The sequence below is a fragment of the Melospiza melodia genome, chromosome 2 (assembly GCF_035770615.1).
Source record: "Melospiza melodia melodia isolate bMelMel2 chromosome 2, bMelMel2.pri, whole genome shotgun sequence".
Lineage (NCBI taxonomy): Eukaryota > Metazoa > Chordata > Aves > Passeriformes > Passerellidae > Melospiza > Melospiza melodia.
In genome coordinates this window covers 79,497,800-79,512,655 of record NC_086195.1, presented here as the reverse complement: position 1 = coordinate 79,512,655, position 14,856 = coordinate 79,497,800, and the positions used below count along the sequence as shown (strand labels likewise).

General features: G+C 41.2%; 1 protein-coding gene across 1 annotated transcript in view; it reads left to right on the top strand.

Moving 5' to 3' along the window:
* The window catches only part of ARHGAP20 (Rho GTPase activating protein 20), a 56,536-nt gene that overhangs the window by 28,222 nt on the left and 13,458 nt on the right, over positions 1-14,856 (top strand). The window contains exons 4-8 of the mRNA XM_063148984.1: positions 4,795-4,944; positions 6,785-6,826; positions 7,658-7,742; positions 10,332-10,409; positions 13,895-13,961. Coding sequence (XP_063005054.1) covers positions 4,795-4,944; positions 6,785-6,826; positions 7,658-7,742; positions 10,332-10,409; positions 13,895-13,961 — 422 coding nt within the window. The remainder of the gene's footprint in view (positions 1-4,794; positions 4,945-6,784; positions 6,827-7,657; positions 7,743-10,331; positions 10,410-13,894; positions 13,962-14,856) is intronic.

Below are 14,856 nucleotides of genomic sequence, written 5' to 3'. Positions count from 1 at the left end.
CAGTGTCACAAAAGACTCATTGGCACTCAGCTATGTCCAACGTGCTAACTTCAACTTCTTGTTTTAGACAGGTCATCTTCATCCTGTGGGGTTTGGATAACACCAGTGGTTGTATTGTAGAGGGATCAGAGGTTTTAACCCTTACCTGGAAGCTGCTTTGATACACGCCAGGCTGTATAAAAATAGAGATTGCAGGCGGCGCTGCGGTGTCTGGCTCTGTAGGTTGTCCTGTGCCAGAAGGAAGGAGCATGGGAAAGGGGAAGCCATGCTGAGCAGTCTGGGTAGTGTTCATGTGTAATCAGGCTTGCTGTTGAGCTCTGATTATTCACTCTACCATTCACAATTAAATCACATTTACAAGCTGTGTCGAGCATGCCAGCTTCATGCGGCATTTGTGGTTTAAGGCAGTTTTAGAGGGTGCTTTCACTTGTTGTTATGGGTTATGGAGAAATAATAATAAAAAATCCTGATGTAGCTTCATTCTCTGTTAGGCACTGTGTTGTGGTTTCACAGGGTGGGCAGTCTCAATGTGAATCCTGGGCTTTTGCAACGTGTCATTTTGCTTAAGCAATTGTTTCAGGGGCTTCTGGGAAAAGCCAGAAGTCTGTGTTTTCTGTAGAAATCCGAGCTGTGTCTGTTTGAATCACACATAGTAAACATAAGCCCCCCAGCTGAACTCCCTCACTTGATGTGGTGTGACAACACAGAGGATATTTTACACAAAACACGTTCCGCTGTGGGTGGGTGGAGAACATAAGCATGTTATGGGGAAATCTTGGTATTCTACCAGCACCAGCAGTAACAGCATTGTTCTGTATTGATTTTTGTCTGTTGCTGGTTTAGGGTGGAATCCACCTCACCTAATTTCAGCTGTAAAGTGAAATCCTTGCAACTTACATACACTTCTGGGTTCCTCTTACAGTCACTGAGGCAAAACCAGCTCCTGACTGTGGCAAACTCACCTGTGCTGAGAGAGCATTGGTAGTTGGGAGTCTCTCTCTCTGTCCACTGGCCATTCAGTGGGCATGGTCCCCTAGCTTAGCTCCTTAATTGTAGAGTAGTGCAGTCAGGAGGGATAAAGCCCCCTTCCCTGGTCAGCCTGCTGAGCACAAGCTGTGTTAGAGCCCCTGAGCTGCACATTACTGCAGGTTTGGCTGGGTCCCAGTGGGACTATTTGCATAGGAAAGCACTAGTTGGTGTAACCGCACAAAAATCTGCTCCCCAGGGAGTAATAACAGCTCCTACAGCATGTGATTTAACGTGGTGAAGAGAAACAATGTTAAAAAAGGTGGAAGAGAACAATTTGTGCTTTTGCATGTGAAAAAGAGGGGGGAGCAAGTCTTTGCTAGGAATGGCAAAAATAGTATTTTGAGTGATTTTACTTCATGTATTTTGAAGAACTAATTGGGATGTTCTCTCTACAGCTGCCCTGTCAGCAATTAAAGCATCAGAGCTGTCACTAATGAATGCTACTTAAAAATCAGCATTTTTAAAGCTGTCTCACACTAAAATGCCAATGCTGATTCCTAGAAGGAAAACCCAAGTGTGTATTTTGCTATGTGGCTGTGACTCTTGACTGCCATTGACTTTTTAATAGCTGGTACAGAGTCAAAGCAGTAAGACTAGCACAGAATTAGTGATACTGTCGAATCTGACTTAACTTCAGAATTATTCCTTGTGAATAATTCTGTCTTAAGTAGTTTTTCATCTTGGGGCATATGAACCCCTAAGGTATCTTTGGTCCATCTGGGCCCATTTGGGTGGGAGCTCAGCTGCAGATGACCAGTCACTGCACAAATGGAGCTCATGTACAGTCAGGCTTTGGATGGCCAGCAAATGGGGACAAGTTTTTGCCAAAGAGAACAAGTATCTTGTGTCCTCTGAGCTTGCTGAGTAAACTGCTTGTACAGGACTGAGCTCCTGCTTAAAGGCAACAAATTGGCATTGCTCCCATTGGAATTTGTCCATAACTGGTCCATGTATGACTTTGGACAAGGGGCCTGTGGGTTCATGTTTTTTTGCTGCATTCTAATAATATCTGAAATACAAACTGCTGCGGTTTCCTATGATGCATTAGACTAGTTTGTAAAAAATAATAATGATACTTACATGCTGTGCTCCTCTGCTGTCCTGTCCATCACTACCTTCATGTGAGAGTTAAGTCACAAATGAAAGAGTTTTTCTAACTAAACCAAAGTCAAGTATGTAAAATGTTATACTCTTTTCTATGTATTGATTAGATTTCTTACAGAGAGTGTATGTCTTTATTTGTCAGAGTAAATATTACGAGGATCTGTTAGTTCAGTGATGAAGGTGTCTCGCATGTGTTTTTGTGTGAGAGACACAGAGAAATTGTTTCTTTTTTCTCCTTTGTGATGTGCACCTGCATACATATACGTGCCTTTTAAGGGTATTTTCCTGAAGTGGCTGGACATAGAAATTAATGGCTGAGTTCATACATGGAATTATGGCAGCAATCTCACAGTAGATCCATAAATGCTTTTGTCAGAGAATTCAGTTAAGGCGATTAGCAAATCTGGAGAGAAATTAATCTCCCATCTGTTATCGGCTGCAAGGAATCCAATTGTAAGCGAAAGGAACTGTGTGTACTCTGCAGAGGTAGCATAACTTGGGATGTGCCAGTATCTACAGCACTGGTCTTCATGATTGTTCTGTTGATTTCAGTTGATTTGGAATCTGCCTGATATTCACAGTAACATTTGCTAGGGGACTTCCTTAAAATATAGAATACTCATTAGATTGTTACTGCACCCATTTTTTAAATGTTCTGTCATGTTTCTTCCTTAGTCAGCAATATATTAATTTCTAAAGGTAATACTTTGGCATTTAAATAGAAGACACATGTTTCACAAATGCTAAGAAGCCATGGATTGCATAAAGGACATGGCAGATAGGGATAAAATTATACTTCAGGCTCTTTAGATGTTAATGGAGGCTACTGTTTCAGCACCTCTGGAAATCAGGCCACTTGAATACTGATAATAGCTGAAAGCTGTGACTAGGCATGGCAAACAGGGAAGAATATACATCAAGCATGACTGGAGAACATCCTTGTGTTTCTGCCAACACCCTGCTGACACCTGCTACTGGCACTGTAGGGATCTGGCTTTATGGACTGTAAATATTAAAAAATGAAACAGCATGTAGAGTGTTCAATGTACTGGGTAATGGCAAAAAGAAGTTGAGGAGAAAGGGAGGGTCAGCAGATTGATTTGGTGGTGGAGTCAGACCAGACATCCATTTATTAACATCTACATTAGAATTCACAGCTGTATTTTTTGGTAAATCTACATTTTCACAATTAATTCAGTGGTCAGCCAGAATACAGTTATTTTTGTATTATTGACAGACCTTACTTGTTGCATCATAAACTCATTTGTTAACAAGCATGTTGAAAGGTGCTCCCGTTCTTTAAGTTTCTCTTTAATTGGGTAGCAAAATGTAATAAAGAGAGGTGAAATGTGCAGCTGATCAGGAGACACCATAGCCTTAGGTTTGATAAATATTGATGGTTCTTTCTTGACCTTCCTCTGAATGTGCTGCTCTGTCCCACCACACCTGTTAGCACAGTGTCAGCTGGAAAACTCAGACCAGCCAGGTTCATCTCTGTCCTCTTTAAAGCCACAAGGGTCAGGTGCTTTCATGTTTCAGGCTGTGTTAGTTCTGTCTGTCCCAAATCAAATACCTTGTAAACGAGGCTAATCTCAGAGAAGGTAGTCCATGTGTGCCAAAGCCCTAAGAAACTGCTCACCTGACATATTTATTTATAGAGCACTAATCACTGTGATGCCCAGCACTGTCCCTGTCCACATTTGCCATGCAGTGGTGAGCTGATGTGCTCTTGGTTTCAGGGAGGTTTCTCCTCCAGCCTTTCCCTGCTGGCCCAGGAGAACCATAGCTCAGGTAATTCTGCAGGGCTTGAAGTGAGTGGCTCTAGCAGTGCTACAGAGCTGGATTGACTTCAGGAATTTTTACTTGTTTCTCACATAGCACTGCCACTCACTAATCCTACAAAGGAAGGACACTTAAAAAGAGAAATCTATTGGAAGAGTTGAAGTTAAAATGTGAAATTCTGTAAATTTGACCTTTACTCAATTTTTAGCTACATAAAACATAGGAAGGGCCACGTTTTCAAAAATTGGGCAGATTATGTCTCTTCCTTGTAGATGAGTAATTATTTTGAGAATGCACAAGGTCATGGCTCATTCTCCAGGTGATATGTTCCTAAAGCTACCATGTGGGAAGTTTATGAGGGCTGTCTGGTGACCTGTGCTATAGTTAACACAAATAGCAATTTTCTGCTTGTTTTTTCTTCAGGTTTGCTTCATTTGCCCTGGCCTAGTTGTCACTACTTAAACTCATCATCGTTTTTGACCCTGAGGCTAAGCAATAGAATTGTATTGTGAACTCCTCAATGGCATTAAAGTCACTGAAAGCAGAGTCAAATACAAGTGGCAACCTTTGCCTCATAGCAAGATTTGGAGGGCAACTCTAGACATGGACAGCTTTCCCCCAAGAAGGGGGATGTCCAGGGATGCCAGAAGCAATCTGTTTATCCCATAAATAAGAGATTTGTTGATCCAATTGAAATGAAAAATTGGTATGTTTTTATATGCAACCCAATAAAACATTTTCTTCACCTGAAGCAGAAGAGCGTCTTCTGTCAGCTCCAGTGCAAGCCTCACATGTGCCTGAAGGAAGGAAAACTCTAGTTGTTTAATCTGCTGTCTGTTTTTTCATGTGTGTGACACACCTGTGAATTTCCACCTGCAGGTCACACTCTCATTTCAAGTTGAAGTGCCAAGCGCGTCTCTGTGAGATGTGGACAGCATTTTGTACAGAAGAAGTGTGTGAAGGCAGCACAGACCCAGACAGGTCCTTTGTTTTGGGCTGGCCCACCACAAACTGTGTGGCAAACTTCAGGTAAGAACTGAGGTAGATTTTATTTAACAAGTTATGTAGATGTTTCTAGGCTGATATGCCAGCCTATCACAGATTGATTGAGACTATCACAGATTGATTTCAGCACCAGTGAATGTGGGGAGCAGGAACTTACTGATTCTCAAACCAATTCGTTCTACTGCTCTGAGCGAGCTGCCCTCCATACCTCATCTTCCATCTCACTTATCATTTTAAAATTTGAGAAAATACATAATTTGAGAAAGCACTTTCTGTGCTACAAACTTGGTCAGTGAAAATTACCTTTTTTTGCTATAACTCAGCAAATACCTTGGCTAATTAATAAGATGAACTACAAATATTAAACAGCCAAGCTAATGAAAGGATCAAAGACTCTCTTGTATGACAATTTTAAACAGAAGGCCATGTATTGGAAGTAGCAGAAAACTTACAGTGAAATAATGACCTTTGTCCTATTTATCTTTTTTGATTTAATTGTGCCAGAGAAAATGTCAAAATTCCTCTTAAAGCAGAATCTCTGAATTTTAATATCAAGAAAAAATTTGGCTGTCTTTGCAGCATTGACTGTAAGACACATCAGGGCTGTAGAGGTAATTTCAGTGATTAGGATAATTTTAGTCTCAGCAGGAGGGCTCTTTCATTGCTTTGGATGAGGGGAGGGCACCATCCCCCTGAAATCCCAGCTGCTTTGCCTGAGTCTCAGGAATCACATTTTCTTCTTTATCAACACAGAGCAAAAGCTGGAGTATCTGGCTTAATTTCTATGTCCCATTGTCCATATCTAAGGACAATGTTGTCTACAAATTGCACTCTCCTGAGCTGGTTGTGCTGTTTGTTTTTTACACATAATAGTCCCGAAGCAGAGATGAAATTTTCTGTTGATTTTCAATTGAAGTCTTGCCAGAATTTCAGGAGCTCTGCTCTAAAGACAGTATGTGATCCTTTATAGATAACTGAAAGTAGTTGAGTAAGAAAGCAATAGCTTCAGTCAAAAACAGCTAGAGATTTACAGAAGTGAAATTATTTGATGTCTGGTACAAAGAAAAATCTAAAGGGCCATGGGTGAGTGCATAGATATCTGTCCAGCAGAACTGAAACAACCAAATCAGAATAATTTTTTAACATTATAAAGTGCATTTTCCTCACAGCATCAGTGAGTAGGTTTGTAGTTCCCTAAATGCCTGCTGTGTAAATTTGAAAAACTAGATTTGCAAAAGCAGCAATGGAAATAGCAGTTACATTTGGGCTGGGATTTAAATCAAGAAAGTTGAAGCAAAATTAGGTTAGATTCCTTGAACTGTCATATTATTAGCTATATTTTACTGGACTGCTTTTTATCCTTCCTAGTATACACATGAGATAAAGAGAAATGAGATAAGCCTCAAAATGTCCAAAGTTAAACCCTACTAAGTACAGTGGACTTTTATGTACTTTGTGATGTGCTGATAAAACAAGTAATAAATACGAATTAGAGTGGAAAGAAATCTGTGTACCTGAGGAAATACCTTTAAACTTTTGAATTAAGCTTTTTTTTTAAAGTGCCTTCCTCTTCTATTTGGACATTACTTTCAGAGTTCAACACATTTCCTACGAAATTCACTGGTGAAGCTTTACCTTCTGTGGCAAAAATGGTAACTGGGGCTTTGGATCTTCCTGGCAGGCTTCTCAGCTGACTTTGCAGGGAAGCAGACTTTTCATTCAAATCTGGGTAAACCTTTTAGTTTTTGTAGGTATTTATGAAATTGCAATCAAGAGAAGGTGCATTCCATTGTTGTTTGTAGAAGGACTGTTTTGGTTTTAGAATGAAGGCTTATTTGTCCTGTTTTTCCTTTAATTCTTTCAGGTCTGCAGAACAAAAGGAAACATGGCTGTCTGTTTTGCAAAGGTACTTTATTACATGGTCTCTAAAGACACTGGAAAGAGTCCTGGTCTAGACCAGTGATTCCCAAGCTGTGGTGCTTATGCCATCATGATAGATAATATTAAGAAAAATAAAATTTCAAATATTAAGAAAAAAGAATCTCATGTCTTCTCCCTCAGTAGATGTTGTGTGCTTTATGCAACAATTCCTGTGCAAGGAGGAAGTTGCTTCTCTGTGCTCAGCAGAAAACTGGAGCAATTCCTATCACACGTTGTTCCTTGTGGTGGCATTCAGGCAAGCCCAGCTCAGAAACCTCTGCTCTAACCTCTCTGCTGTTCAAGGCTGGCTGTATTTTGTCCTGAAAAAACATGCCCAGTGCTGGAGGATTCTGTTTTCTGGTTGCCCAGTTCTTCTGGTTGAGGCTTTTGTCTTTACCTGCTTCTTCAGAGTAGCTGGGTTGTTTAAGTCATCCTTGCTGGGATGATTTCCAGTTCACTGTTCTCCTGTTCAGTCCTTGGAACTAGTCTGTACTGATGGAACTGATTCCAGTAGGAGTCTGTAGTGCAGACTCGGGCATCACAATGATAGGTAGTTTTAGCTTGATTTTTTTCCCATTTCTTTCTCTGCTGCTTACTCTGATTTCTGCAATGAACTTCAGTGCAAGAGGGCATTAGGGGGTGCCACAGTCAGCCTCCCTTCCACACACTGCTGGATACTTTCTTGTCCTCAGAGATCTTTCTACTGGTCTGCAAACCATCTCCTTACCAAGTTACTGCTTGATTGCTGTATAAACTATGTCTTGCTATTTATGTGTGCAATATTAAAAATTTACTTGTTTTGTTCTTGCTTTGTCAGTCGGATAAGAGAAGAGAAGGAAAAGGACAACCCTAAAAGCATCCGCCTGACGATAATTGCAAAGGACGTGGGGACTTGTGCATATGTAAGTGTTCTTGAGCTAAACTGGGCTCCAAATCCACATCACCTAGCAGTGCTAGTCACCTGCAAATCCTTTGGATATTGAGAGGTTTCCTTTGGTTTGCTGTCTCCTTTAAGGATTCAACCCCTCGAAAAGTCTTGGCATAGACAGCCCTGTTTGTTCCCTATCTTTAATATACAATTTCTTTTTAAGGCAGTGTGCTTGGTAAGAAATACTGGTTCTGGCAAATGAGTTAAAGACGAGAGTGTGAAGTCCCAAGAAACACCTCTAGTAGAATTTATGCATAAGCATCTCCAGAAATGTCAGTTACAGTTGTTATATTGTTTATAATAATCTTAAGTCAGTAAATCAGTGTATAAGAGCACCCTGAAATTGCCTTAAGCACGTTAATCATCAAATAATAGATTTTGGTGGATTTATAGGCGAAGAGTAGATAGTAAAGGAAGGCCACCCATAATGTGATTTGTACCTTTTTGACTATATAACTTTTAACCAATTTAAGCTAAATTCTTGTATGTAGCCAGTTCCATAGAGATACTCTAGCATTCAGTGATAGTCAAACCATTCTTCCTCTGCTTTTTGTAATTTCTTTCTAACTGTGCTTGTGGCATCTGCATTTCAAGCTCAGAATCCTAAGGAGCATGGAGAAGGGCATAAGAAATTTTCACAGAAGTTAGATGTCACTGTAAGTCTTTGCCCAAAAATGACTCACAACTTAGAACTCTATATTTGCATAGATGTAAGCATAAAGGAGTCTGCCTTTTTCTATTTTTTTCCCCCCAGAAAATCATTATTAAGGTAAACAATGACAGAATTGCCAGGTTGCTAAGACAAAAGTTAATAAGCAATACTAATAATTGTGACAGTTCAAATGCAGGACTGCAGATCAAGGTCTGCTCAGGTGTAAAAGTCTATAAATCATACATGCACTCAGGTGTTGCAGTCTTGTGCCAGGGTTTGTTGGGGCTTTCTGCAGTGTCTTTTCTCCTTAGCTATAATTAGCTCTTGTGCCATATATGGTCCCTTGATGCTGACAGTCCTAGGAACAACACTCTGTAGTCTAGATATTATCAGTAATAGAACAGTAGAGGAACAGATGGAAATTTTGTGATGCACATAGTTCTTATGGTGCTGTGGTTCCTGTGCTACAGCAGCTGGAGACACCCAAGAATTATTGCATTTTTGGACAGTAGGGAAGGCTGAACACAAGGCACAAACTGTATTCTAGCCAAGAGCAAAACTTATGCAAATGTGCTGACCTACTCCTGAGAGCCAGATGTCATTGCTTCAGGCAAATGTTAAATTTTTTATGGTATGAGCATTCAGATCTGTCCTGAAGCAAGACACACAGTATTCTCACTACTTTCCTTTCATTGCCGTGGCAGCTTGTTACTGCCAGGGTCTTACACAAAGGTACAGCTTAGATATTTTTAAAATGCAAACTGTCAGGGGTTTGTTTCACCTGAACTTCTTATGGCCAGCATAAAAGTGATGTTCTATAGGGTATTGCAGACTCTCTTGGGACTGGCAGTAAACATCTCCATCCCAGCTCTGCTGCCTTCTGTTCTTTAAGGTGGGCCTGGGTGGTTTGTTGCAGTGGGCTTGCCTTGGTTCTGCCAAGCCTTTTGTCTGACCATGAAGCAGCTGCAATCCACAAGCTGTGTGGTCCTGGTGGCAGAGCCAAGCCAGCCTCTAACAGGGCTCAGTGACCTGTGCCTGGTGAGTGGGAGGCCAGGCCAGCATGGGTGTGGTGCTGTAAGCATTGGAGCAGCCCTGGGGTGAGGCACGGAGCACTGCCCTGCAGGACAGGAGCCATGCTGCTGCCAGGCAGCAGGTGCTGAAATCTCCCTCTGGAAGGACAGCTGTGGGAAGTGGCACTTGGGCTGACACAGAGCTTGGCATTTTGTGCTGGTCACTGTAGCTCGTTAGAAAGTGTGGTCTCTGCTGCTCTGTGCTTTTCCAAACTGCCTATCTGCAGATTCTGGAGGATGCTGGAAAGGTCTTGTTTTAACTGGATGGAACATTTCCAGGAGGAAGTGCTTCTGGTACTAAGCCAAATCTAGCTTTGAGAAATCTATATAGAATGTGGGAAAGGTTATGGGGATGAACAGCCTGTGTACAATTCTTTCTTACCACAGAGGTCTTCAGTTGAAAAGGACAGAAATTAACAATTGATATTTCACTGAAAAACACTCCCTGAAATGTTTCATTGAAACTTCCATGCTTTTAAATTAATCAAACCATTATTCTTCCCTTATGCAGTGTCTAAAAGTGCTGTTAGTGGTTCTGACTTCTTGCATATTTTAATGTGGAAGTCATGTCCCAGTAATTGTAATACTCTCTTCTGATTGAGCTGTTGGGGAAGCAGGAAGCAAATATGGAAAGTGTGTGACAAAGCAGAGGAGTCAAACCCTGGTTTCAGACAGCTGGACCTTTATCTATGTAGTATAATTTATTTATCAAGTAAAATTTTAACAGGATATTCTCATTTTTTCTAACAATGAATTATGCAGAGCTACTGCACTACTCAGATACTCTTTGCAAATCCAAAATTTAATGCCACTTTCCCCTTCTCTTTTTTTCTGTTCACAGTCAAAAACCCTAAATGTAACCAATGTTGATACAGCAAATGATGTCATTCTGATGGCTTTGCAGCAGCTGGGAATTAATGTAAGTCCTTGCACCAATTTTAATGAATCTTTCTTTGTAGGTACTTTTAACAATCAGATCTTCCCTTGCACTTTTTCCAAGTTTTAGGATATGAACATTAATGAAATCCTTTAACATAGTAGTCCAGAGTTGTTGAAATGCAGCAGAAGTGCCTTGTTAACATACAGACCTCCAGAGATTATCAAGTGCCTTAAAATTTTTGAGTGAGACTCTCATCCCTGTAAGGGATCAGTCATGTTTCAAGTTATTTTTATATCAGGTTGCTTTTGCTGATGCCTAAGAGGAGATACCTTGACACAAGGAGTGAGAGTTTGATAGAGCTCCTTTTGCATGCTTCAGTGTGAGCAAGAAGCCTGCTGGTCTGCCTGTTAGCTGGTTTCAGAGTGTGCAGACATGCATGATCAGCTGTGTCCCCAGATTGCACTGCTCCCAAGTGTCCCAGTCAGGTACTCTGAGTATCCGTGGACCTTTGGAGTTATGTAATACACAAATGTAACTCAGTGATTGCGTGGAATCTGAATGCACCCAATTTAAACAGTGTCCTGAGACTGTTTTGGAAAAAGGCTTTTACAGAACTTACAATAATGCAGGGTAGTGTACCAGATAGATGCAGTGATCCCTGCTAGATCAAGTCCTGCCTCAGCTGGCTTCCTTTGCCCTAACCCAGACTAGGTAGTGCCTCAGGTGTGGTAGAGGATCAGTGCCAGGGACAAGAATTCTGGCTTCTCACTGTGTTTCACAGCATGGCTCCAACCAGTACCAGTGATCATCATACAGACGCTCCTGGTGACAGCTTTTTAGCTGGTCTATCAGCTTGCTGTTTGGGTAACAGGATTTTTTAAAATGTTTTACTCATGATGCATACATTCATCTCATTGCATGGAATCTGACAAGTCTTTCCTTACTACAGCCCTGAGTGTGAAGAGTTAAATATGATGAGCAAAATGCCACTGTTATGCTTCCCTGGGGCTTCTGGAGACTCACAGCAAAAGTTGGAGTAACCTCAGGATTTGCCTTCCCCAGCATCCATTATCCATAATTTACACAGGCTTTTAATGCAGGAGTCTATTCTGCTGGCTTGGCATTTCCCAGGCACAGCAATTTGTGTCTGCCCATCTTGTTATGGCTCAGACATCTCATTTACACCAGGGCTGGGGCCCTGGCTCAGAATCCAGTAGTCCATTTAATTAAGGAATCTTTGGAGTCGATAGAGGGATTGCAAGGTGAAAAGGATAAAAGGTGAATTAAAATTAGGATTTTAATTGCAGATTGTCTCCCCTGCTCTGCACCAAAAATCAGGAGACTGAGTGCTATTACAGCTGCAAGTCTTTATTGTGATGTGCTTCATTTTTACCCATTTTACGGGTATCATTTGCGCTTCCTCACTTTGTGTACAGAAAAACCAGGAAAATGGTAATATTTAAAGAGAATACTTGGAGATTAGCAGGACAAGGAGCTGGTTGGGTTTCAGCATTGTGTTCTTTTGTATGTACCACAATCAACCTTTTCCTCCTCTTTACGCTTTTATTTCAAGTAGAAAAAGAATGAAAGCCATATGAAAGATGTAAAACCTTGCCTGCAGAATTATTTGCCCAGCTAATATACTACATTTTTTACTGCGTCTTTATAGCAGAAAGCTTTTTTTTTTCATTAGAGGCGTATCATAAGATTAGCAATAAAATCAAACAAGCTAAATAAATTAAGCTGCAGCCTGCATATCAATCAAACACCCAGCCCCCTGGTAGGATTGTTCTGGCTGTAAGGAAGCTCTGCCTTACGTGCTGTATCAAGGTTTTTTATTTCTGTCCACAGAGAACCACTTGAAAGGAGCTCCATGACTTTTCAATGGCACTTATAAAAACTACATTTCACATATTGTGTGATTAATGGGGCTATTACTTTGGCTGAGTTCACTCTGGTTTAACACATCAGGGTTTTTTCCTCTGTGGTTTCTCTGGTGAAATGACAGCTAGCTCGTGCAAAATGGCATTGATCATCTGCTCCAAATTATCAAGTGGGGCAGAAAGAAGGGCCTTGGGTTTCTCAGCTTTGTAAGTACACTTGCTGACTTTTCTGGGACAGTCACATTTATCCTGACAAATGGCCTCATAAAGCCATAAAGGACAGGATTTGCAGTCAGAGATGAGCAGTCTGCCTCCTGCAACCACACTTAACTGGCCCTTCCCTTCCCTGCTTCCCCTTCACAGCAACGAACCCTTTCATATATGTCTGTGAAAGGAAAAGCAAATACCCTTTCTTGTGCTCTTCAGCTGTATTTATTTGCTCCTGGCTGCTTGCCCCAAGGCATCAGGGATGTCTCCAAAGCCTATTTATTTTCCTTCTGCCCCCTGCTAACTGACTTAACAGCAGTGCTAATATGGGCCAGAAAGCTCTGTCAGTCAGAGAGCAGACTGCAAAGGCTTTGTTGGGTGTATCAGCATTACATCAGGTGCATGCAGCAAGTAGGAAGAGTCTCAAAAGCCTTAGGAACGCTGGGTGAAGGTCCAGAAAATGCAGGGTAGTAGACAAATCTGTTTGAAAGGAGGTAGGAATTAACTTTGGATCTAAGTAAATGCTGTCATGAGGTATTTATTTCTTTTTATAGCCAGAAAACTTTTTTATTTTGAACTATTCTGATTTAGTAGTCTCACCAAAAAGGGATTTAAGGTAAAATAGATTACTTTTAATGCAGTGTATTTATCCACTTTTTTTTTGGTACATTTATACTAAAGGCAATATTTAGAGCTCACTTTAATTTGGTTTGATTTAAATGAGAGGTTTTCACAGCTTTTCCCAAAAACATCACATTCCCCAGTCTTTTGAAAATGGTCTCTTTTGATGTAAATTTATCCTCTCTGCTGTACACTTTAAAAGAGGGCTCAATAGTCTTAAAACACCATCCAGCAGTCCCAAGCCCTTCCATACATAAGGGCTGCACAAAAAGGCTGCCAGCGCCCTACAACAAGATTTTGGGGCAGCACGGAGTGCCAGAAGCCTGGGGCTGCCACCCTTGCCTTGGCATCATTAGGGTGGGCTCAGGTGGAGGTGCTCCTGCCCTGTGCTCCAGTGTCAGTCACAGGATGCTCTCAGCTCACCAGCATGAGCTCCTCCTGCTTAGAAATGTGGAAAAGCTGTGGAGAGGGTGGAGCAGAGTAGTGAGGGGGTCTGACATCCATCCCTCTGCTGCCAGGAGGCGCTGCAGTCTGAGGGAAAGAACTGGGGGCAGATCTCCCCCTTTTTCTTCAGAGATGATGGGCTCCAGCACCTCTCACTGCTCAGAGCTGAGCCCAAGTCACATAAACCACACTACATACAACAGACACACTGCAGGAATTTTGCTGGTGGCAGACTTGAGCTCTGCAAAAGTAAAGAGGATTCCTTTGACCCTGCTGGCAAGGTGCAGATTATCCTTATATTGTGAGAAACTTTATCTGAGAACCTGTCCTTAATGGCTGACAAGCTGATTCTTTGTTTTGGTTTTAAAGGGCTCTGAAAAAGACTACAAGCTATGGGTGATTTCAGGAAGAGAACATGCTCCTTACCCTCTTATTGGTAAGTTGTTGACATTGTTTTGTTTTTCAATATTCACTCAGTTACTACTGCTGTAGGAAGCAAGAAATAGAGAGAAGACTAAAGTTCAGCTTCTTCTTTTGCTTTGTTTTTCCTGTTTTTTCTCTTACTTCCCTATCACATGAGTTTGCCTCTCTGGAGTTAGGGAAATGGTGATCCTTTGTTTTGAAGAGCAGATGTCTGCTTGTGTCACTAAGAGGTTGAAGAAGTTCATTTATTTCTGCCCCAGTTTTGCTGCATGAGCCCCAGAGTTTCTGCAGAGTTGGCCTCTCCAGTCACCTCCTCTTCTGGAGGTTGTCCAGCTTTCCCATATTTCTTCCTACACCTCCATAGCATTGTCCCCTCCTCAGCAAAACTCAGCAGAACTTTGAGAAATGATTTTTCCTTCCACAACTCAAGTTAACTGATTCAATCCTTTCCAATCCTGTATTTCTCATTTTAGCTGACAGCTCCTCTCTGATTAGGAGCAAATTAGTGTTTATTAATTTCTAAAATGCATTTCAAAACATTTCAGGACCAGGAATCAACACAAATCTCAGAAGTGATTGGATGGAGTGATTTGACTTTGGCCCATGATTCACTGAGAACAAATCCCTTTCCATTACTAAGAACATTTTCCTTTAGAAGCCCAGCATTACTTGTGCTGCATGAGTTTGCAGATGATTAGAACAAGAAAAACTTGTGGATTTTTTGTTTTTTTCTCCTGCGCATCTAATCCCAGTAAATCTTAGCATTCCTTCTCAAAGTAACCTTAGCTACAAATGCTTCACTGGAGTCAGACAACATTAATATTTATAAAGTGTCTAACTTGTGCACCTTATAGAGAGTGCAAACTGTTTTGCCTTTGAAACATACCAGACTTTGGGTTTCTGACCAT